General features: G+C 34.2%; 1 protein-coding gene across 16 annotated transcripts in view; it reads right to left on the reverse strand.

The window, feature by feature from the left end:
• Positions 1–19,493: 19,493 nt before the first annotated feature.
• The window catches only part of LOC137245098 (GATA zinc finger domain-containing protein 8), a 132,641-nt gene continuing 127,634 nt past the window's right edge, over positions 19,494–24,500 (reverse strand). For all 16 annotated transcript variants that reach the window (XM_067775221.1, XM_067775220.1, XM_067775224.1 and 13 more), the window contains 2 exons: positions 23,085–23,330; positions 19,494–21,212 (listed from right to left, as the gene is read on the reverse strand). In XM_067775221.1, coding sequence (XP_067631322.1) covers positions 20,892–21,212; positions 23,085–23,330 — 567 coding nt within the window. In that variant the 3' untranslated portion in view covers positions 19,494–20,891. The remainder of the gene's footprint in view (positions 21,213–23,084; positions 23,331–24,500) is intronic.

A 24,500-nucleotide genomic window follows, 5' to 3' on the forward strand; every position in this document is an offset into this window, starting at 1 on the left:
CACGTATTTCAACAATATATGACATAAACGTTACCAGTTGATGAAATGTTTTGAATTTAGAAGCTTATAGCCGTAAAAAAGGGGCAAAAAAATACAGTTTATATGGGGTATATAATATATGTACCACCGATCTCTATGATTTTTTCAGACAACAATGTGTACTATACACGTAAGCATTTGGTGAAATTTGAAGCTTATAGCTGTTAAAATGGGGTAGAAATTGCGAAAAGTTTCTTATCTGAACAATTGGTTGTATGAAATATATACTATATATACAACCGATCTCTGTGATTTTTTCAGACAACAATATATGCTATATACGTAAGCATTCGTTGAAATTTGAAGCCTCTAGCTCTTAAAATAGGGCAGTAATTACGAAAAGTTCCTTATCTGAACAATCGGTTGTGGGGGATATATACTATATATACGACCGCGGCCACCGTGGTGTGATGGTAGCGTGCTCCGCCTATCACACCGTATGCCCTGGGTTCAACTCCCGGGCAAAGCAACATCAAAATTTGAGAAATAAGATTTTTCAATTAGAAGAAAATTTTTCTAAGCGGGGTCGCCCCTCGGCAGTGTCTGGCAAGCGCTCCGATTGTATTTCTGCCGTTCGGAGTCGGCATAAAACATGTAGGTCCCGTCCGGCCAATTTGTAGGAAAAATCAAGAGGAGCACGACGCAAATTGGAAGAGAAGCTCGGCCTTAGATCTCTTCGGAGGTTATCGCGCCTTACATTTATTTATTTATTTTTATATACGACCGATCTCATCAATTTTTTCAGGCAACAATATGTGCAATATACGAAAGTATATGGTGAAGTTTGAAGCTTCAATCTGTTAAATTGGGTAAGATATTACAAAAATTCTCTTTTTCTGGAAAATCGGTTGTATGGAGGATATATGCTATAGTGGTCCGATCCGGTCGGTTCCGACAAATGTCTAATCGGACACCCAAATACACCCGCTCACCAAGATATCTCAAAAATTGAGGGACTAGTTTGCATACAAACAGACAGACGGACATGGCTAAATCAACTCAGCTCTTCAACCTGATTATTTCGGTATACTTAATGGTGGGTCTATCTATTTTCCTTTAAGGACTTACAATTTTCGGTTTCGTGACGAAATTAATATACCATTTCATTTTCTTGAAAATTATAAAAACATAAGCATTTCAATGTGGAATTTTTTAAAATTTGCCCCTGCGACCCAAAGGGGGGGGGGCATCAGAATTCGGTTTGGAGGTATGGTTCCTTCGGCAAAGTTTCTTATTTTGATCCCTAGAATATGATTTTCACAGAGCAATGGGCGATTTTTTTGCCTCCACACATATCGACCCGGCCTATTGTACAGGTATAAAGAAATCGATATAGATATGGACTTCCATACATCAGTATCGAAAAAAATTTGATTGAGCCATGTCCGTCCGTTAACATGATGACTTGAGCATATGTTGAGATATTTCCACCAAATTCTATATACGGGCTTATCTGGAGCCAGAATAGATTGGTATTGAAAATGAGTGAAATCGTACGATAAAAACGACCACTTTTTATATATATAAAATTTGGAAAACACAAAAATCTCATTATTTAGTAAATAATACACCTGGAGTGTTGAAAATTGATATGTGGCTGATATTGAGACCCTTGAACGGAATTTGAAAATATTTTTGATCGATTTGGTTTCATCTCCATTTCGATATAATTTCGGAACCAGTCTTGGGATAAATTTGGGATTGTGTTTGCTCGGAATAACCCTACGAACATTTCGGTATAGTTACTAATTATTCGGTTTTGTTTGCAATATCATATCGGTTCTGTTTCGGAGATATTCAAGATTAATTGCAATATAATTTTGTGACACCTATGGGTCGTTTGAGGATTACATCGAGCTTTTTTCGGGATCCACTACGAATCAATGCATAATTGTGGTCAGAATATTTCAAGAATATTTTCGAAATAGTTTTCAATTTAATTCGAAGCAAGAGTGATTCCCTGTTGGGTTTCAAGGCCGACAATGCTTTTGAAGACATACGAAGTCCTTCACATTTTCGAAATCATATCGTCTTGCCCCTGTTAACTAGAAGGTCTTTTTTTCGTCGCATCATAAGATGAAAAAAAACGCATCAATATATCTCATCATTAAATCAAAAAACATAACAGCAATGGTATAACATCATTAATTATATAAGGAGATCACATCGATAATATCACATCGTCAGGTCAAAAACATCATATCAATAACATTTAAAACAATACACTAAATGCTTGGCGGCCACCGTGGTGTGATGGTAGCGTGCTCCGCCTACCACACCGTATACCCTAGGTTCGCACCCCGGGCAAAGCAACATCAAAATTTTAGAAATAAGGTTTTTAAATTAGAAGAAAATTTTTCTAAGCGGGGTCGCCCCTCGGCAGTGTTTGGTAAGCGCTCCAGGTGTATTTCTGCCATGAAAAGCTCTCAGTGAAAACTCATCTGCCTTGCAGATGCCGTTCGGAGTCGGCATAAAACATGTAGGTCCCGTCCACCAATTTGTAGGGAAAATCAAGAGGAGCACGACGCAAATTTGAAGAGGAGCTCGGCCTTAGATCTCTTCGGAGGTTATCGCGCCTTACATTTTTTTTTTTTTTTTATAAATGCTTAGAGTCAAATTACAAAAAAAAAAATATTATATCGAATACACTGGAAATGAATTCAAAAGTAACAAATGATACGGTTTACTATTTGTCGGGGGCCTTCGACGATATGCTGTTAAAAAATCAATACAAATAATGCCTGAAACCTGTATTCTTTTTCTAATTGTTTTTCCAAATTATCTTAATTCCAATTATTTTTTTCACAGATTAAATTCTACAAAGTGATACTGCTCATGGATCATGTGGCCGCAGGCTTGGGTAAATGTTAAGTTAACGAACTTCAATTAATGCCGACTGCACCTACGTAAAGCAAACGAAAAGTCACCATGATACCAACAATTCGCCCAAGCTAATTACTTTGCACAATAAGTCTTTTTAGCAAAAAAAAAAAGTTCGCTATAAGTCTTTCAAACGAATTTTGTGCTGCACGAAAAAAGTTTCTCAAAGTTAATAAATAAAAAGCTAATTTCGTAATAACTTATGATACCCGTTTTGATAATACAAAAATATGTATTTATAAACACATAATCCACGATTTAAAAAAAAATATTCAAAAAATGTTCTAATTATTTATACAGAAGCAAGAAAAAAACATGACCTACAATAAACAAAAGTCGTCGTCGTGATAGCGTCATTAAGACAGTGAAATTGGGATTAAAATTAATATTAATTTCTTAATTTAAACATTTCATATGCCAATACGCAGTTTTAATATAAAGAATAAATAAAGAAAATTTTAAGAAATTGAAAGCAAGCCAAAATTCTGTACAAAACACTTTCATAATAATACTTGCAGTCAATTATTTTGAAATAAAAAAATAATGAAATGCGTTGTAAAAGCTTCACCTTTTAAGACCGAAAACTTACATCCTACGGAAATTGAATATGTTTGCAAATTTTTCACATTCCTGAGGAGTGATCATCTAAATATTAATGCAGGCGAACAGAGGACTCATTTAATTGAACTTCTAATTGTTATTCACAAATAACAGATGTCCAACATTAAGCTAGCTAATTAAATAAATTAAGTAAGAGCCGATTAATCCCGAGCATATTTAAAAGTGCCTTACTGATAAGCAAAAATTTCCTGAAAAAGGAAAAAAAAGTTAGGCAGTTTTAGTCTTTTTATTCATTTCAGCTGCATCGCTTGAAGGTCGTTGCCGTTATCTAATGAAGTACATAAATACTACTACTCTAGAGAGATATTTGTAGAATGTACAGTTGTGAGCAATAAAAGTGCACAATCCACATAAAAATTATAAGACATGTAAATGTGTGAGTCTTAGGGCCGTTTTCTTATGTGAACTTTAAAATGTATCTGCCGTATAAGATTTACTTGAGAAAATGGCCCTAGGTATTTCAAGTAAAAATAATTAAAAAGTACATAAATTTATTTTAATAATAAATTGTTAGTTTAGTCAAGTTTCGATTTAAAATTCAAAAATGATAAATTTCATCGGAGTTACTTTTTTGTTAGGAAATAAATTTCTGTTATTGGTCTGGAAAGATCTACTTTTTTTTTTAGAAAGGAAGGAGCCAAACAACCCTCGGGGAAGAGCTGTTATTTATTTCTTATCTTCGAAAAAATCCATAGACCAGTTCCTTTATACCTGAACCAATGTTAGTTTTTTTAGACAATATATCGAGGTCCAACCAATTCTGGAGAAGCTGTAATTTCGGAGCATTTTTGAAACTTTCGCGAGATAATTTCGGAGCCAGTTCCGGATTATTCAGATATTATTATATTCACCGTGGTTTGCACACAGAGTATATTAACTTTGGTAACATAACGGTTGGTTGTACAGGTATAAAGGAATCGAGATAGATATGGACTTCCATACATCAAAATCATCAGTATCGAACAACAATTTGATTAAGCCATGTCCGTCCGTCTGTCCGTCCTTTAACACGATGACTTGAGCCAATGCTGAGATATTTCTACCAAATTCGGTATATGGGCTCATCTGAACACAGAATAGATTGGTATTGAAAATGAGTGACATCGTACGATAGCCACGCCCACTTTTTATATATATAACATTTTGTAAAACACAAAAAAAACTGCTAATTAATAAATAATACACCTAGAATATTGAAATTTAATGTATGAACTGATATTGAGACTCTTGAACCAAATTTGAAAACATTTTTGAAAATGATGAATTGTGATAAAATAAATTTTACAAATATTATTAATCATAAATTAAAAAACGTTAAACCCATTATAACAAAATTCAGCAGCAATCTTGCTTTTAATATAAGGAATGCTTTGAAGAAAAATTAACGAAATCGGTTAAGGACCACGCCACATTTTATATAAAAGATTTTTAAAGGTATTTTCCCTATTTTTCGAGAACATTTCAAGTTTGTTTTTGATATGATATCGGACCTATCTCCGGATTATTTTACAATTGTTTTCGAAATGTCGCAGGCTATAAACATTTAATTTTTGGATCATCTATCATTTTGTGACTACTTCGCAATAATTTTAAGGAATACGGGGTCATATCAGGATAATGTTTCGATGATAATGTAGTCACCTATCACTCTAAGACCCAGGGTTCAAGTCCAACGCATATCAACATCAAACAGTTGTTTCAATGAGAAAGAGAGGTTTCCTAAGCAGGGTTGCTCCTCGGCATTGTTTTGGCAAATCCGAATGTTGTTCAGCCATTAATAGTTGGGGAAAACTAAAAGAACACCCTTTTAGAGCTAAGTGAACTAAAAACTAGAAAATATTGTTAATCACAAATAGTTTATGTTACAGAGGGGAATGCCGAATAATTTACCATAAATAATTAACTCAAAATAACTTAACTTATAATATAATTAAAGTTATTAACAGAATAATTGAACTCAGAGTAAAAACGTGCTGTTTTTGATATATTAATAATTACAATTCTTCTATTTGCAACTATCTTTAAAAAGAGAATTATGAAAATAGAGTAAAATGAGCGCCAACAAAAGTCACAAAGTCAGTTGACCTTATGACCACTCTAAATGGCCAAATGACCTTATGACCAATTCATATTCATATAAATAAAATTCGGGCTTATATCCGTTGACTTTATGTCACCACACCATCTAATTAATGCGAAGGTCCTTGATACGTGTGCAAAGCTTTAACTGACCTTATACAATCTTAAGTGGTGATAAGGTCAATTGACTTATGTACGTTGATCTTATGTTACTTCAGCATTAACCTATTGCATTGTAATTCGTCCATGTATCACATGTGTAAAGTTTCGATTGACCTTATGTGCGCTAAGTTTAAGTCACCTCACCATCAAATTGTTTATGTAATTTGTCTTTGATACGTGCGTAAATTTAAAATTGAGCTTATGGCCATTTGAAGTGGTCTTAAGATTAATAGATTTTGTGTCCGTTGATCTTGTGTCACCCCACAGTCAAATTACTGCACTGTCATGGGTCTTCGATAAGTGTAGAAAGTTTGAATTAAAACTGCCCGTTTAATGTGGGTCAAACTCGAGTCCAAGGGAGTCGGTTACATACTGTAACGAATTTAGTGCAATTCCTTTTATTTGCAACCTTCTGCTAACGTTCGAATTACTAAACTGTTGAATAAATAACTCCAATATTCGATAATGCAAAATGGTCTTTATTAGACTACTTTGAAAATAACACTTCTATTGCTCGCCAGATAGCGTCTTAAATCGAATTGATTGTCATGCCTCTACTATTGCTGCCTTCTCTCTGTGTTTTCTCGTTCACATACTTCTAGGCACTTCCAGAATTTACTTAGTTACTGCTATAAAATTATAACTACAGATACACGTGTATAGCTTCTCATATGCGTGTGTTTTTGTGAGCGACACTTCCACAATTATAATTGCCTACTTTTTGGTAGCATCTCAGATAAGATATCTGCATGTATTTGTGCGTCTCTTCTGCGTGTACGTATATAATGATTGATTTATTGATGTGCATACAAGTCACTACTTAGCATCGGCTTAGAGATGACAGTATCCCTTAGTGTTGCTAATATTCGTCACAATACAAACAAACAAACATATAGGACACGGTAATAAAAAAGTGTTGTATCAGATGGAGCCACGAATAAAGGCTAGTTCCAAAGTATCGTATGTTTATTTCCTACTCTTTTTCGACTTAAATTTTTTTGTGAATATTGGGTCATATTCATACTGGACCATTATTACCCAATCTCTGCTACCGGAACAATTTTTTTAAATTTCAAGTATCCAGCTCACAGAAGTTTTCCACAAAATTTTCAAATATCTGGATATGTGCCAACCAAGCAGATTTGCTTTATTCCAGTTTATATTGTCGCTTATCATGATACATAACGTGTATTCATCTTACAGGCAAGTTACCTTAAGATGTTTTTCAGTTTTGGCCAAATTTCTCAAATAACTCGATCCTCGTGCCATCTTGGGGTTCATTTTGCTGCTTTTTATGCTTCCTTGTTACATCCTTCCAATCCCTGAAGCCGTTTTCAAATTGTTTCGTTTTCCATATATATGAAAAAAAGTAAATTGGATCGACCTCAGATATGAAAGGGAACATAGAAAAAATGGAGCTTCTCAAAGCCACAAAGATAGCATATCAATTTTTAAATGGGATGTCACATAACTAAGTAACAACTAAACTTGTTTCGTCATTGATAATTTTTTTTCGAGAACCTCTCAACTAAGGCTTTAAATATGGGGCGGTCTTTTGCAAAACTTGTATTTTGTATGAGGACCCACCCAGTTGGTATTTTTCTCCTTAATAATTGAGTCAAATTACATTTCAGTTATATTCATGAAAAGATCGGGGCACTAAGCACACAACCTGTGTCTTGTAAGCAAAACACGTATACAAGACACTCATAAAATTTCGAAATTTTCGAATTTTTTGCTTGGTTAATAGCTTCATCAATGTCCAAAAGCTTCGTACAATATTTGTCCAATTAAAATTTTTGTGTTCGCCTTAACTGTAACTTTCGAATTTACAGTTCTTCGAATTGATTGTGTAGTGATTGTGCTACATGCCTAAAGATATGCTTTAAAATTTTTTACAAACTAACTCAAATGGTTATTTAAACGCAAACAACTTAACGTGATTATAGGCACTTTGGTAGAATTAAAATCTTTTTACATAATTGGGAATTTATTGATATGACTGCTAGTTTTTCTTTATGAATGAATTTACAAAAATTTAAAGAAAAGCCACTTAGTTGAGGCATCTACAGCATTTTTTTCAAAAAGCATTATTACATAATGTACATTAGAGTTATTGTAAATATGTATGTATGTGTATGAAAAAATTATAGTGAATTTTAGTATGTGTATGCATTAGACATATTAAATCGTAGACCTGGTGAATTTATTTTTTCCATTGCGGAGATAGATGACTTGTTAAGAGTATATTATCAAAACAAAAATCTGCCACATCACTGGTGAAAAGCGTAGAAATGATTGTCAGATCAAGTTGGCTCGTAAAATTTGATCTAGTGTACTTTTCTTTGAAGAAAGTTCACAAAAATTCTTTCTTATTATCATTTTGCTAACAAAGGAGTTCATATCTCAAAAGAGAGAAGATTTAAAGCTTACGATGGGCATACTAACTGTACGCTGTCTTCTAGCTTATAAGTTAGGCCTGGCCAGTAAGAGCAAATGTAGGTAGTGCGGGCTGTAGGAAGAAACCGTTGAGCAAGTTCTGTGTTCGTGTACTGCGCTCGCCAGGTGAAGGCTCCAGCTAATAGTGACGGGAAATTTGCCAGATCTCGAGGCAGTAAATAAGCTAGGCCCTACAAAATTTCTAGTATTTGCCAAAAGGACGGAATTATGCTATAACATAAGTCAAACAAGTTTTTGTAACACTATGCACACATTCAGTCTATGTGAAGTCTTTATTGACACCTTACCTAGCCAATCGTACCTGAAATCAAATAAATACCGAGTTTCCTCCTATTTAAGTGAATAATTGAGATCTTTTTTTTGCTGAGTTTTTCGGCGGGGAAAATCAAAGTTAGGGCCTCATTCTATATTACGAAACGAACGTTCGTTTCGCCCCAGAGATGAAAAGCTGGTGTATTTGCACATAAGAATACTATCAGCAATCACTCCCTAGTTTATCTGAGCTTATGATTTGAAGCTATTATGTAATTAACGCTCACAGTTAAATGTTTGATAACTTTTAAGCTCACCAACATTTATCAAATTGAGTTGAGAACTTCTTGCTTTGCCTTCTACTACGTGCAAAAAAGTTACTCATACGCCCTGGTCAACAGTTCAACATTAAATAAAAAGTAAGAAAGGCTAAGCTCGGGTGTAACCGAACATTACATACTCAGCTGAGAGCTTTGGAGACAAAATAAGGGAAAATCACCAAGTAGGAAAATGAACCTAGGGTAATCCTGGAATGTGTTTGTATGACATGGATATGAAATGGAAGGTATTAAAGAGTGTTTTAAAAGGGAGTGGGCCATAGTTATATACGTGGACGTCTTTTCAAGATATTGCCATAAAGGTGAACCAGGGGTGACTCTAGAATGTCTTTGTACGACATGGGCATCAAATGAAAGGTGTTAATGAGTATTTTAAAAGGGAGTGGGCCTTAGTTCTATAGGTGGAAGCCTTTTCGATATATCGCCATAAAGGTGGACCAGGGGTGACTCTAGAATGTGTTTGTACTATATGGGCATCAAATGAAAGGTGTTAATGGGTATTTTAAAAGGGAGTGGGCCTTAGTTCTATAGGTGGAAGCCTTTTCGAGATATCGCCATAAAGGTGGACCAGGGGTGACTCTAGAATGTGTTTGTACTATATGGGCATCAAATGAAAGGTGTTAATGGGTATTTTAAAAGGGAGTGGGCCTTAGTTCTATAGGTGGAAGCCTTTTCGATATATCGCCATAAAGGTGGACCAGGGGTGACTCTAGAATGTGTTTGTACTATATGGGCATCAAATGAAAGGTGTTAATGGGTATTTTAAAAGGGAGTGGGCCTTAGTTCTATAGGTGGAAGCCTTTTCGATAAATCGCCATAAAGGTGGACCAGGGGTGACTCTAGAATGTGTTTGTACTATATGGGCATCAAATGAAAGGTGTTAATGGGTATTTTAAAAGGGAGTGGGCCTTAGTTCTATAGGTGAAAGCCTTTTCGATATATCGCCATAAAGGTGGACCAGGGGTGACTCTAGAATGTGTTTGTACTATATGGGCATCAAATGAAAGGTGTTAATGGGTATTTTAAAAGGGAGTGGGCCTTAGTTCTATAGGTGGAAGCCTTTTCGATATATCGCCATAAAGGTGGACCAGGGGTGACTCTAGAATGTGTTTGTACTATATGGGCATCAAATGAAAGGTGATAATGAGTATTTTAAAAGGGAGTGGGCCTTAGTTCTATAGGTGGAAGCCTTTTCGAGATATCGCCATAAGGGTGGACCAGGGGTGACTCTAAAATGTGTTTGTACGATATGGGCTTCAAATGAAAGGTGTTAATGAGTATTTTAAAAGGGAGTGAGCCTTAGTTCTATAGGTGGAAGCCTTTTCGAGATATCGCCATAAAGGTGGACCAGGGGTGACTCTAGAATGTGTTTGTACGATATGGGCATCAAATGAAAGGTGTTAATGGGTATTTTAAAAGGGAGTGGGTCTTAGTTCTACAGGTGGAAGCCTTTTCGAGATATCGTAATAAAGGTGGACCAGGGGTGACTCTAGACTTTGTTTGTACGATATGGGTATCAAATGAAAGGTGTTGATGAGTTTTTTTAAAAGGGATTGGGCCCTCGTTTTATAGGTGGTCGCCTTTTCGAGATATCGCCATAAAGGTGGACCAGGGGTGACTCTAGAATTTGTTTGTACAATATTGGTGTCAAATTAAAGGTATTAATAAGAATTTTAAAAGGCAGTTGTGGTAGTTGTATATGTGAAGGCGTTTTCGAGATTTCGACCAAAATGTGGACCAGGGTGACCCAGAACATCATATGTCGGGTACCGCTAATTTATTTATATATGTAGTACCACGAACAGTATTCTTGCCACGATTCCAAGGGCTTTTGATTTCGCCCTGCAGAAGTTTTTTCATTTTCTTCTACTTAATATTTTACAAAGTTTTTTCTAAAGTTATATTTTGCGTCAATAAACCAATCCAAATACAATGTTTCATCCCTTTTTTCATATTTGGTATAGAATTATGGCATTTTTTTCATTTTTCGTAATTTTGGATATCGAAAAAGTGGGCGTGGTTATAATCGTATTTCGGCCATTTTTTATGCCAATACAAAGTGAGTTCAGATAAGTACGTGAACTAAGTTTAGTATGGATATGTCGAGTATTGCTCAAGTTATCGTGTTAACGGCCGAGCGGAAGGACAGGCGGTCGACTGTGTATAAAAACTGGGCGTGGCTTAAACCGATTTCGCCCATTTTCACAGAGAACAGTTATCGTCATAGAGTCTATGCTCCTACCAAATTTCACAAGGATTGGTAAATTCTTGTTCGACTTATGGCATTAAAAGTATTCTAGACGAATTAAATGAAAAAGGGCGGAGTTACGCCCATTTTAAATTTTCTTTTATTTTTGTATTTTGTTGCACTATATCATTACTGGAGTTGAATGTTGCCATAATTTACTTATATACTGTAAAGATATTAAATTTTTTGTTAAAATTTGACTTGAATTTTTTTTTTTTTTAAAGTGGGCGTGTTCGTCATTCGATTTTGCGCATTTTTATTGAACACACATATAGTAATAGGAGTAAGGTTCCTGCCAAATTTCATCATGATATCTTACACGACTACCAAATTACAGCTTGCAAAACTTGTAAATTACCTTCTTTTAAAAGTGGGCGTGGTCGTTCTCCGATTTTGCTAATTTTTATTAAGCATACATATAGTAATAGGAGTAACGTTTCCGCCAAATTTCATTATGATATCTTCAACGACTGCCAAATTACAGCTTGCAAAACTTCTAAATTACCTTCTTTTAACAGTGGGCGGTGCCACGCCCATTGTCCAAAATTTTAGTTACTTTCTATTCTGCGTCATAAGGTCAACCCACCTACCAAATTTCATCGCTTTATCCGTCTTTGGTAATGAATTATCGCAGTTTTTCGGTTTTTCGAAATTTTCGATATTGAAAAAGTGGGCGTGGTTATAGTCCGATTTCGTTCATTTTAAATAGCGATCTGGGATGAGTACCCAGGAACCTATATACCAAATTTCATCAAGATACCTCAAAACTTACTCAAGTTATCGTGTTAACGGATAGACGGACATGGGTAAACGAATTTCTTTTTTCGCCCAGATCATTTTGATATAAAGAAGCCTATATCTATCTCGATTAGTTTATGCCGTTACGGATTACTGTTATGCGAACAAAATTAATATACTCTGTAGGCTCTGCTCAGCTGTGTATAAAAAAAACTAAAGAACAAATTTTGTGTGCATAAACATCTTTGATCATGGAGTAGTCTACAATGGAAGCGTAAGTGTAGGCACTACACAGTAGAGTTATCTGGAACAATGTACGTGGTAGATTTGATGTCAGACAACAAATAAGTTAATGAAAATTAACGAAGGCGGAATAACAAATATGATATTTAGAAGAAAAAGTGAAACAACGAACGAAAATAAATAAATGTAAATAAGATGCAACGGAAGAAAAAGATGAGAAATAACAAGTAAGGAAGGTTAAGTTCGGGTGTAACCGAACATTACATACTCAGTTGAGAGCTGTGGTGACAACATAAGGGAAAATAAACCGAGGGTAACCCTGGAATGCGTTTGTATGACACGTGTATCAAATGAAGGTATTAAAGAATATTTTATGAGGGAGTGGGCCATAGTTCTATAGGTGGACGCCATTTTGGGATATCGCCATAAAGGTGGACCAGGGCTGAATCTAGAACTTGTTTGTACGATATGGGTATCAAATGAAAGGTGTTAATGAGTATTTTAAAAGGGAGTGATCCTTAGTTCCATGGGTGGAAGCCGTTTCGAGATATCGCCATAAATGTGGACCAGGGGTGACCCTACATTTTGTTTGTACGACATGGGTATCAAATGAAAGGGGCTAATGAGTATTTTAAAAGGGAGTGGGCATTAGTTCTATAGGTGGACGCCTTTTCGAGATATCGCCATAAAGGTGAACCAGGGGTGACTCTACAATGCATTTGTACAATATGGGTATCAAACGAAAGGTGTTAATGAGTATTTTAAAAGGGCGTGGACATTAGTTCTATAGGTGGTCGCCTTTTCGAGATATCGCCATAAAGGTGGACCAGGGGTAACTCTAGAATGTGTTTGTACGATATGGGTATCAAATTAAAGGTATTAATGAGGGTTTTGAAAGAGAGTGGTGGTAGTTGTATATGTGAAGGCGTTTTCCAGATATCGACCAAAATGTGGACCATGGTGACCCAGAACATCATCTGTCGGGTACCGCTAATTTATTTATATATGTAATACCACGAACAGTATTCTTGCCACGTTTCCAAGGGCTTTTCGCCCTGCAGAAGTTTTTCTTTTTCTTCTACTTAATATGGTAGGTGTCACACCCATTTTACAAAGTTTTTTCTAAAGTTATATTTTGCGTCAATAAACCAATCCAATTACCATGTTTCATACTTTTTTTGTATTTGGTATAGAATTATGGCATTTTTTTAATTTTTCGTAATTTTCGATATCGAAAAAGTGGGCGTAGTCATAGTCGGATTTCGGCCATTTTTTATACCAATACAAAGTGTGCTCAGATAATTATGTGAACTGAGTTTAGGAAAGATATATCGATTTTTGCTCAAATTATCGTGGTAACGGCCGAGCGGAAGGACAGACGGTCGACTGTGTATAAAAACTGGGCGTGGCTTCAACCGATTCCTCCCTTTTTCACAGAAATAATTTATCGTCCTAGTATCTAAGCCCCTACCAAATTTAACAAGGATTGGTAAATTTTTGTTCGACTTATGGCATTAAAAGTATCCTCGACAAATTAAATGAAAAAGGGCGGAGTCACGCCCATTTTGAAATTTTCTTTTATTTTTGTATTATGTTGCACCTTATCATTACTGGAGTTGAATGTTGACATAATTTACTTATATACTGAAAAGATATTACCATATGTATTTAATTAGCGAGCTTTGCTCATATTGCTTTATACAATGGTTTTTGTAATTGATATTAGAGAAAAATTGTAAGTTTACAAACGGCGATGGTTACTAGGACATGTTTCTGAATTTCTCTTCTTCATCAGCTAGCTTTTCGGGAGCTGAGCGTTGAACTCGAATCTCCAACATTCATATCAGTGCAAGCCTTTAGCTGCTAAGCCATATGAATGTCCCGTTGTTCGCTGTACAATTGGTCTCTAAGAGTTGCCTTTTTGTTTATATTCCTTTTGATCACCATGTAGGCACATACGCTCTGTATGTAGTTTATTCCTAATGGTGTGGATATGATTTTTAGGCGCGCTTTTGAAAGCTTAGTAACATTTGTTCGGCTTTTTACAGTATTTGTTTTTAATACTTCCGCTGTTACTATTATATCAATATGATCATATGTATTTAATTAGCGAGCTTTGCTCAAATTGCCTTATACAATGGTTTTTGTAATTGATATTAGAGAAAAATTGTAAGTTTACAAACGGCGATGGTTACTAGGACATGTTTCTGAATTTCTCTTCTTCATCAGCTAGCTTTTCGGGAGCTGAGCGTTGAACTCGAATCTCCAACATTCATATCAGTGCAAGCCTTTAGTTGCTAAGCCATATGAATGTCCCGTTGTTCGCTGTACAATTGGTCTCTAAGAGTTGCCTTTTTGTTTATATTCCTTTTGATCACCATGTAGGCACATACGCTCTGTATGTAGTTTATTCCTAATGGTGTGGATATGATTTTTAGGCGCGCTTTTGAAAGCTTAGTAACATTTGTTCGGCTTTTTACAGTATTTGTTTTTAATACTTCCGCTGTTACTATTATATCAATATGATCATATGTATTTAATTAGCGAGCTTTGCTCATATTGCCTTATACAATGGTTTTTGTAATTGATATTAGAGAAAAATTGTAAGTTTACAAACGGCGATGGTTACTAGGACATGTTTCTGAATTTCTCTTCGTCATCAGCTAGCCTTTCGGGAGCTGAGCCTTGAACTCGAATCTCCAACATTCATAACAATGCAAGCCTTTAGCTGCTAAGCCATATGAATGTCCCGTTGTTCGCTAAAAATCAAATCCACACCATTAGGAATAAACTACATACAGAGCATATGTGCCTACATGGTGATCAAAAGGAATATAAACAAAAAGGCAACTCTTAGAGACCAATTGTACAGCGAACAACGGGACATTCATATGGCTTAGCAACTAAAGGCTTGCACTGATATGAATGTTGGAGATTCGAGTTCAACGCTCAGCTCCCGAAAAGCTAGCTGATGAAGAAGAGAAATTCAGAAACATGTCCTAGTAACCATCCCCGTTTGTAAACTTACAATTTTTCTCTAATATCAATTGTAAAGATATTAAATTTTTTGTTAAAATTTGACTTTAAAAAACTTTCTTTAAAAGTGGGAGTGTTCGTTCTCCGATTTTGCTAAATTTTATAAAGCATATATATAGTAATAGGAGTAACGTTCCTACCAAATTTCATCATGATATCTTCAACGACTGCCAAATTGCAGCTTGCCAAAATTTTAAATTACCTTCTTTTAAAAGTGGGCGGTGCCACGCCCATTGTACAAAATTTTACTAATTTTCTATTTTGCGCTATAAGTTCAACACACCTACCAAGTTTCATCGCTTTATCCGTCTTTGGTAATGAATTATCGCACTTTTTCCGTTTTTCGAAATTTTCGATATCGAAAAAGTGGGCGTGGTTATAGTCCGATATCGTTCATTTTAAATAGCGATCTGAGATGAGCGCTCAGGAACCTACATACCAAATTTCATCAAGATACCTCAAAATTTACTCAAGTTATCGTGTTAACGGACGGACGGACGGACATGGCTCAATCAAATTTTTTTTCGATCCTAATGATTTTGATATATGGAAGTCTATATCTATCTCGATTCCTTTATACCTGCACAACCAACCGTTATCTAATCAAAGTTAATATACTCTGTGAGCTCTGCTCAACTGAGTATAAAAACAGTATGATAACAAACGAAGAAAAGGCAAAGTAAGAAAAGGAAAGCAAAGGAAAAGAATGGAAAGGTTATGAACAACTAAACGAAAGGAAAGAAAAGGATAGTGGTCGAAACTGAAGCCAAAACCTAAACTAGACAGAGGGTTATCAATTTGTTATCGAATTGTTATCGGTTTTTTATAGAAGGGATATGGGTATACAATCCATGTCTTATCGAAGAGTTATTCGTATATTAAAGACGAGGTATAGACGAGTTATCGAACTGCTATAAACATGCTATTTCTTATCAATGTATTATCGAACATTCTTCGATTATTTATCGCAAAACTATCGATATGTTTTCGATTTGCTTTCCAAAAGTTATCAATTTACCATCGGAGGTTTTTTTTATAGGCGTGCTATCGATTTATTACCGAAATGATATCGACCTGTTTATGATTATTTATCCATTAGTTGTCAAAAAGTTATGGATTTAATATGGAAAAATCAATATAAGTTATTGATTTTATTTCAAAACATCGATTTGCTATATAAAGAAGAGTTATCGATTTGTTATCGTCCGTGATACCGACGGCGATTATCGAAAGAGATATAATGATGAGCTTTACGCATATATGACGATAGTGCAGCAAACAAAAACCCAAAGACACCGCTGGCTGGGTCATGTTATTCGGATGGAGAAAGAAGCTCCGGCCACAAAAGTTTTTCAGTTGATACCGCAGTTTGGAAGCAGTGGAAGGGAAAACCTCCACTGAGTCGAGAGAGGCAGGTGGAGGAAAACTCGACCTACCTTGGTGCTACCAATTGGCGTCAGTTATCGCGAAACAGGGTTGGCTAGCATGCCTTTTCAGGAAATGGTCAAAATCGCTTCGGCGACTAAGCGCCAATTAATGATGGTGATGGTTATCCATTTACTATCAAATAGTTATCGATTTAATATGGACTTGTTATCGACTACAAAAGAAGTTTTTGGTTCAAAAGTCGAAAAATCAAGGAGAAGAATGATATCAGAGTCGGCACCACCATCTCTTTTTCGACCTTTGATAGTGTGTTCTTAACTATTGAAGACACCCTATGGAAACTTTTCCCGAAAAGGCGGGCCCCAAATTAAATGAATGAGGTGGCTTTCGAAGAATTTGAACTCCCTTGTTGTTACCAAACGGCGTCAGAAATCGCAAAATAGGGACAGCTGGCGCGATTTGTTACCCAAGATTAAAATCGTTTACCAATTAATCGCCAATAATTGGTGATGATGATTGCCAAGAAGGAGTGTTTGCCCTGCTCAAAGTGTCTATACTAGACATATGAAAAAATTGAACTAACTGTCTCTCTACAACTCTGTCTTACTTTCATAGATATCATTTCATGAAGGTGTATAGAGCATTGATCGGGCAATCCTCTAGCAGGAAAACAGCTGATGTATAAAGGTCACTGCAGCCATAGGGGCCATACGCATAGACTGGGCACCCTATTTGGGACCATCCGTCAGGTATATAACACGGTGGATAATACAGTAGAACATTCTCTTTGAGCGCGATGTCATTTTCCAGGAAATAAAAAGTCACCTGGGCTCACTTTGGTCTGAGTACAAGCATAAACGAGGGCTCAATAGATTTAAGGTCGCAGCGCTTTCTTCAAAACCAAACTCCATTCCATTTTTGTGCCTTCAAAAACTCCGCTGATAATAACTTTACGGTAAAAATGTGTTTTTCAAATTTTATTTTGATTCGCTATTCGATTTATAAATATGTATTATAAGAAGTAGACATACGGATTTAAAACCATTTCTTACAGCTCTATATATATTATTGTAAATATAAACATTAATTTACTTAGATACTATTAGGGATTTCACTAAAGTAATATCACATCAAAAACTATAAACACGAAAATGCTAAATAATGAACAAACACAAAACAAAAACTTAAATTAACATTAAAAACTTAAAAGAAGTTAAGTGTAAGAAGTTAAATGTACCTTGTTTGCTTAAAAAGTAACTTAAATTACGAAATACAACAATTTAAAATAAATGCGCAGAGCAAACATTAACAATGAACGAAATATGAAAAAAGTGAAAGTAAAAACATTTTCCCCGCAACTCAACTTTTTGTGTGCGCGTAAAATGAAATGCTGTTGAGCGCTGAATGTGAAAGGTGTGACTCGATATATTTGATTATTGAAGAAAGTGAACAAAAGAAATTAAAAATAAATTGCACGTAAAAAATAAAAATGTTTGCGAAACTTTAAAACAAGTTAATTCACATTGTGTAAGAGCAAAAAGGGATAAAGTTTAAAGACCAATTTACATACAAACAAAACACTAAAAAGATTAAGGCACTTAGCGTAACAAGTTCACAAGCACTCATCCGCATATACCCATACATATATACCTCGTTTCAGATACATATAACACACTCAGAATTGGTATATTTAAAACAATTTTATCAATTCATTAAAACTTGAATATTTTTCTCATGAAAATCTTATTTCAAAACAGCAGGAATCTAGGTTCTAGGCAGGAAACTTTGTTCATAGTTTTTGAAATTAAAAAAAAGGTAAAAAATAAGAAACTTCCGAGTTTTAATGAAAACTTCAAACATAGAGTCGTATACTACATTAAATTTTAGTCTATAAACATTTAAAAAGGTTTCGAAAATTTCACTTGTTTGCAGGTTTTGAAAAAATAAATTTGTTTTAAATCAAACCCCCAAAATTAGAGTCTTTTACAACATTAAATTCTAGTCCAAAAACATTTAAAAAAACTGCGAAAATTTAAAAATTTTCCAAGCTTCCAAAAACATTATAAGTGAGTTCAGAATTTTGTGTTTTTGGTGTTGGAAACATTGATAAAACATATGAAAGCTACGAATCGGGAACAATTTTTTCGTTTTAAATTTTTTCTTTGCATATTTTGTTTTGTTTTGACAGTTGTTAAATTGCTATTCAAACTTGAAAAAAAAAATACTACAGTTTTTGATGTTGCGTATTTGTCATGACGTAGTAAATGCATAGCGGTATAATTTTTTGGCGTTTTAAAAATACTACACCAGTTTGCAAATACAATGATGCTACACCATTTGCACAAAATCCTGAAGTCCCCTTATATTTTTCCAAATTTTGAAAAACTAAATTTTTTCAAGGTTTTGAAAAATAAATTTTTTTTTATCAAAAACCCAAAAACAGAGTTTTTGACCACATTGACTTTTAGTTCAGCAAAATTGAAAAAATTTTCAATGTTGTAAACATTAAATTTTAAAAAAGTTTTGAAAATCAATTTTTTTGCAAGTTTTAGAAAATTGTATTTATTCAAATCAAAACCCCAAAAATAGAGTCCTTCACAACATTAAATTTAAGTCCAAAAATATTTAAAAAAGTTTCTAAGATTAAAATTTTTTACAAGCCTTATTATTTCCAAACACTCAAAAATAGAGTTTTGTACCACATTTCGAAAACGAAATTTGTTTTCAAGGTTTTGAATAATTTAATTTTGTTTTGAATCAAAAACAAAAAACAGATTTTTGAATCCTTTAACGCATTAAATTTTAGACACACAAAGTTTGAAAAAAGTTTCAAAAATAAAATTTTTTTTTCCAAGTTTCCAAAAACCATATTTTTCAATCAAAACCCAGAAATAAAATTTTGTACCACATTAAATTTTAGCCTAACAAAGTTTAAAAAAGTTTCGAAAATTTAAATTTTTTTTACCAAGTTTGCAAAAATCAAAAACACCAAAAAATTGAGTTTGTACGTCCAACCAAAATTAAAATTTTTCCGAGTTTCGAAAAATTAAATTTTTTTGATCAAAAAACCAAAAATTGAGTTTTTTACCACATGAAATTTCCAAAAAAGTTAAAAAAGATTCCAAAATAAATTTTTTTCAAACCTTGAAGGAAATAAAAAACTTGAAAAGCATCTATTATTTTCAAACAGAAATAAACACTAAAAAATTATTGTTCATTTTTCGAGTTAAATTAGGAAAAAAAAAATTACCAGCTATTTTCCAATCGAAATGAAAAACTCAAAAAATAACTCATACTTTCCAAGAAAAATATAAAAAACTTAAAAAATTGATGCATAAAAACTAGATAAAATACTAGATTCCCGTTTTCAAGAGAAAAAAAAAAGTTCAAAATATTGTTATAAATTCGAGGCGAAGTTAGAAGCTAGAAAAACTGGTTATTTTCCAAGAAAAATAAAGAACGCAAAAAAAATTATTATTTTCCGAGCCAAATTAAAAAAAGCAAAAAAAAAAAAAACCTAACACTTAAAAACTAACTACAATTTTCTAAGTTTTAAGCGAAATGAATAACACAAACGTTAGTTTTATCAAGCGAGTGAAATATTCCGAGCTATGGAAAAAGCTAAAAAAATAATTATGTAGAAATACCAACTCAAAAAATAATTTAACATTTCTCAGCAAACAAAAAATTCAGAAAATAATTACTTTTTCCGAGAGAACAAACAAAAATCAATAAATCAATAATACCCGGACAAAACAAAAGCAAAAACTTTAAGATTCCTTGAAAAAAATTTAGACCTAATATCTACACTTTGCGATACCCGATTTTAATACTGCACTTTTGGGCAATTTATTGGTAAAAAAAAAATAAATAAATAAATAAAAAAGTTAAAAGATATTCTTTAAAGCGTATAGACCTAGATACAAATGGCTCGTAAAAAAGTTTTTTAAATTTTAAGAAATTTTAGAAATTGTATAAATGTTTCTAACACTACAAATACTGAGCGGATTATATCTATGAATTTGAGTATACGCCAAGATATATATTTGTATGTGCAGTAAACAAACGAGGAAAAAAATATTGTTATAAAAAAATGTAATAAATGTTTCGGTAAAAAGTAAAACTTAACGTGTTAAGGCAAATTGATCACGTTTATATGCACGTACATATATGCGCATATGAGAGACAAGTCCATTGCGTTTTAGTGTATCTTCCTGTGTGTTGGTGTGAAAAAATTTTTAAAGTGTTGTACTTGTATATCGCCAGCTATATAATAGGATAGGCGTTAAATCGACTTGCTTTTCCTTTCCGCAATTCATGCCTTTTTTTAGTTCCTGTAATTTTGTCAATCTGCTGCCTGCCACCATTTTCATCGCCCCATAAGCCAATTGTCTGAACAAGGCTGTGATTTATGCGTTCACTTCACGTAGCAATGACCTTCGTAATCTGATTTCAGCATTTCTGTTATTTTTATTTTCATTATTATCACTATTACTACTCTTCGCATTATTCTCATGTGTCGCAACTGAATTGAGAACTATTGATGCTGATGTGGCTGTTGATTCATTGATGGAGCCATTCGGTAGCAGCAAAGAACGGAAGGCTTGCAGTTTCTCCGGAAGCGCATTATTGTTTTTGTATTTGTTAACACCTGCAGTCACCTGGTGTTGATAGCTGCCGGTTAAACGTGCCACCAGATTGTTGACAGCGCGCAATGTTGATATCGGAATCTGTGGGGATGATATGAAAAGTAAAGATAACAAGTAAGGAAGGCTAAGTTCGGGTGTAACCGAACATTACGTACTCAGCTGAGAGCTTTGGATACAAAATAAGGGCAAATCACCATTTAGGAAAATGAACCTAGGGAACCCTGTCTGGATGATACCCATATGGAAGGTATTAAAGAGTATTTTAAAAGGGAGTGGGCCATAGTTCTATAGGTGGGCGCCTTTTCGAGATATCGCCATAAAGGTGGAACGGAGGTGACTCTAGAACGTGCTTGTACGATATGGGTATCAAATGAAAGGTGTTAATGAGTATTTTAAAAGGGAGTGGTGGTAGTTGTATATGTGAAGGCGTGTTCGAGATATCGACCAAAATGTGGACCAGGGTAACCCAGAAGATCATATGTCGGATATCGCTAATTTATTTATATATGTAATACCGTGAAACGTATTCCTGCCATGATTCCAAGGGCTTTTGATTTCGCCCTGCAGAACATTTTAATTTTCTTCTACTTAATATGGTAGGTGTCACACCTATTTTACAAAGTTTTTTCTAAAGTTATATTTTGCGTCAAAAAACCAATCCGATCACCATGTTTCATCTCTTTTTTTTCTATTTGGTATGGAATTATGGCAATTTTTTTTATTTCGTAATTTTCGATATCGAAAAAGTGGGCGTGGTAATAGTCGGATTTCGGCCATTTTTTATACCAATACAAAGTGAGTTCAGATAAGTACGTGAACTGAGTTTAGTAAAGATATACCGAGTTTTGCTCAAGTTATCGTGTTAACGGCCGAGCGGAAGGGCAGACGGTAGACTGTGTATAAAAACTGGGCGTGGCTTCAACCGATTTCGCCGATTTTCACAGAAAACAGTTACCGTCATAGAACCTATGTCCCTACCAAATTTCACCAGGATTGGTAAATTTTTGTTCGACTTATGGCATTAAAAGTATTCTAGACAAATTAAATGAAAAAGGGCGGAGCTTCGCCCATTTTGAAATTTTCTTTTATTTTTGTATTTTGTTGCATCATATCATTACTGGAGTTGAATGTTGACATAATTTATTTATATACTGCAAATATATTAAATTTTTTGTTAAAATTTGACTTAAAAAAAATTGTTTTTTAAAGTGGGCGTGTTCGTCATCCGATTGTGCTAAGTTTTTTGGCACACATATAGTAATAGGAGTAAGGTTCCTGCCAAATTTCATCATGATATCTTCAACGGCTGCCAAATTACAGCTTGCAAAACTTTGAAATTACCTTCTTTTAAAAGTTTTCGGTGCCACGCTCGTTGTCCAAAATTTTACTAATTTTCTATTCTGCGTCATAAAGTCAACCCACCTACCAAGCTTCTTCGCTTTATCCGTCTTTGGTAATGAATTATCGCACTTTTTCAGTTTTTCGAAATTTTCGATATCGAAAAATTGGGCGTGGTTATAGACCGATATCGTTCGTTTTAAATAGCGATCTGCGATGAGTGCCCAGGAACGTACATACCAAATTTCCTCAAGATACCCCAAATTTATTCAAGTTATCGTGATAACGGGCAGACGGACAGACGGACGGACATGGCTCAATCAAATTTTTCTTCGATACTGATGATTTTGATATATGGAATTCTATATCTATCTCGATTCCTTTATACCTGTAAAACCAACCGTTATCGTATCAAAGTTAATATACTCTGTGAGCTCAGCTGAGTATAAAAAATTAAAAAGGATGAAAAAAAAAAATGGAAAAAGAAAAAAGTTTAAAAAATGTAAACGTGTTAAATCATATTCATTGAGTGGGTTGCGTTTTATCAGTGAGAACATTCAGTTATTTTTCTTAAATTGCTTATATTACTTTACTCATTTTCTGCGCTACACTCACCTCAAAGATGCTATCAATTAATGGGCGAAAACTGAAAGGGAATCCTGTTGTAATTGTTTCGGCATTTGTTGCTGATGCATAATTTAAATTGCTATTGCTGTTGTAATTGTTGTTACTATTGTGATTCTGATTATAATTATTACTGGGATAAATATTGTTGTACTGTGACATCTGTTGCTCGTAGAAGCTATACTCTTCGTCCGGATAAAAAATCATATTGGCCACTGATTTTGGTTGAATTAAGGACTGCAAGTAGAAAGAGAGAAAATTACATGAAATGATATTAAGTCTTATGTAAATTTTATTTAATATATATTTTTTAAACTTATGTTACAATTATATTATTGGTATTAACCAAGTAAGGTAAAGGATTCAGTAGTTTTACTCATTTTACTTAAAAACTGTCGATAATAAAAATTGAAATATTCAAAATAGCTGCCATATTCATGCTTAAAAATCCCTTGTTGTTGTTGTTGTTGTGGCGATAAGGAAAATCGCCGAAGGTTTTGGGGAGTGTTCTCGATATTGTTGTTTTCTTTTGCCGGATATAGATACTGTACGTAACGGTAATAAGCACCATTGAGGTACTAGCCCGACCAGATCGACATTGAACCTTCTCGTTTTTATTCGTAAGTGTAAGTCAGTGTCATGTTTCGAAGTGGTTTGCTGGGCAATATAGAATCCATATCTATGGAGGTTCATATCGAGATGAGCTATCGATTAGTTATAGAATGTGTTGTTATCGGAAACAAACTTTTTCTATTCTTTCGAAAAGCTATCGAAAACTCATCGATTTGGTATCAAATAAATATCGACTTGTTATAGCTATTGGTAATCGATTTGTTACCGATTCATTATATACAAATTATGTGCATGTTTTCTACTTTCATCGATCAGCGTCAGCTTCAATTGCACATTTCATTTTGGATAAATATCTTTTCTACATAACACGTGGCACCGCCCGTTTAAAAAAATGTTTCCCCATTTCCTCTTACAAATAAAACTTGATAAGTGAAATATCATTGATTCAAAACTATTTTTTGCTAAGTTGTAGCTTATTATTCTAGTCTATGACCCTTTTAAATTTGTTTTATATCTAAGCTGCCGTGGTCTTTGACCGATCCCGTCCATTTTTACTGGAAATATTAGTTATAAGGAAAATATGTGTACAAAATTTCATTACGATATGTTAATTTTTCTCGAGTTATGGCTCCCGGAACATAGAAAATTGCTTAGTCATAAAAGTGGCGGTGCCACGCCCATTTTTAAAAATTTGAAGTTTTTCCTATTTATTGTTATAAATCCACTTGGGAAATGAAATACGATTGATATAAAGCTGCTCTTTTTTGCAAAGATATAGCTTATTTGTTTCGTCCGCGACCCTTATAAAAATCTTGTTTATAAAAGTGGGCGTGG

Source organism: Eurosta solidaginis, chromosome 3, assembly GCF_040869045.1.
Source record: "Eurosta solidaginis isolate ZX-2024a chromosome 3, ASM4086904v1, whole genome shotgun sequence".
NCBI classification, from domain to species: domain Eukaryota; kingdom Metazoa; phylum Arthropoda; class Insecta; order Diptera; family Tephritidae; genus Eurosta; species Eurosta solidaginis.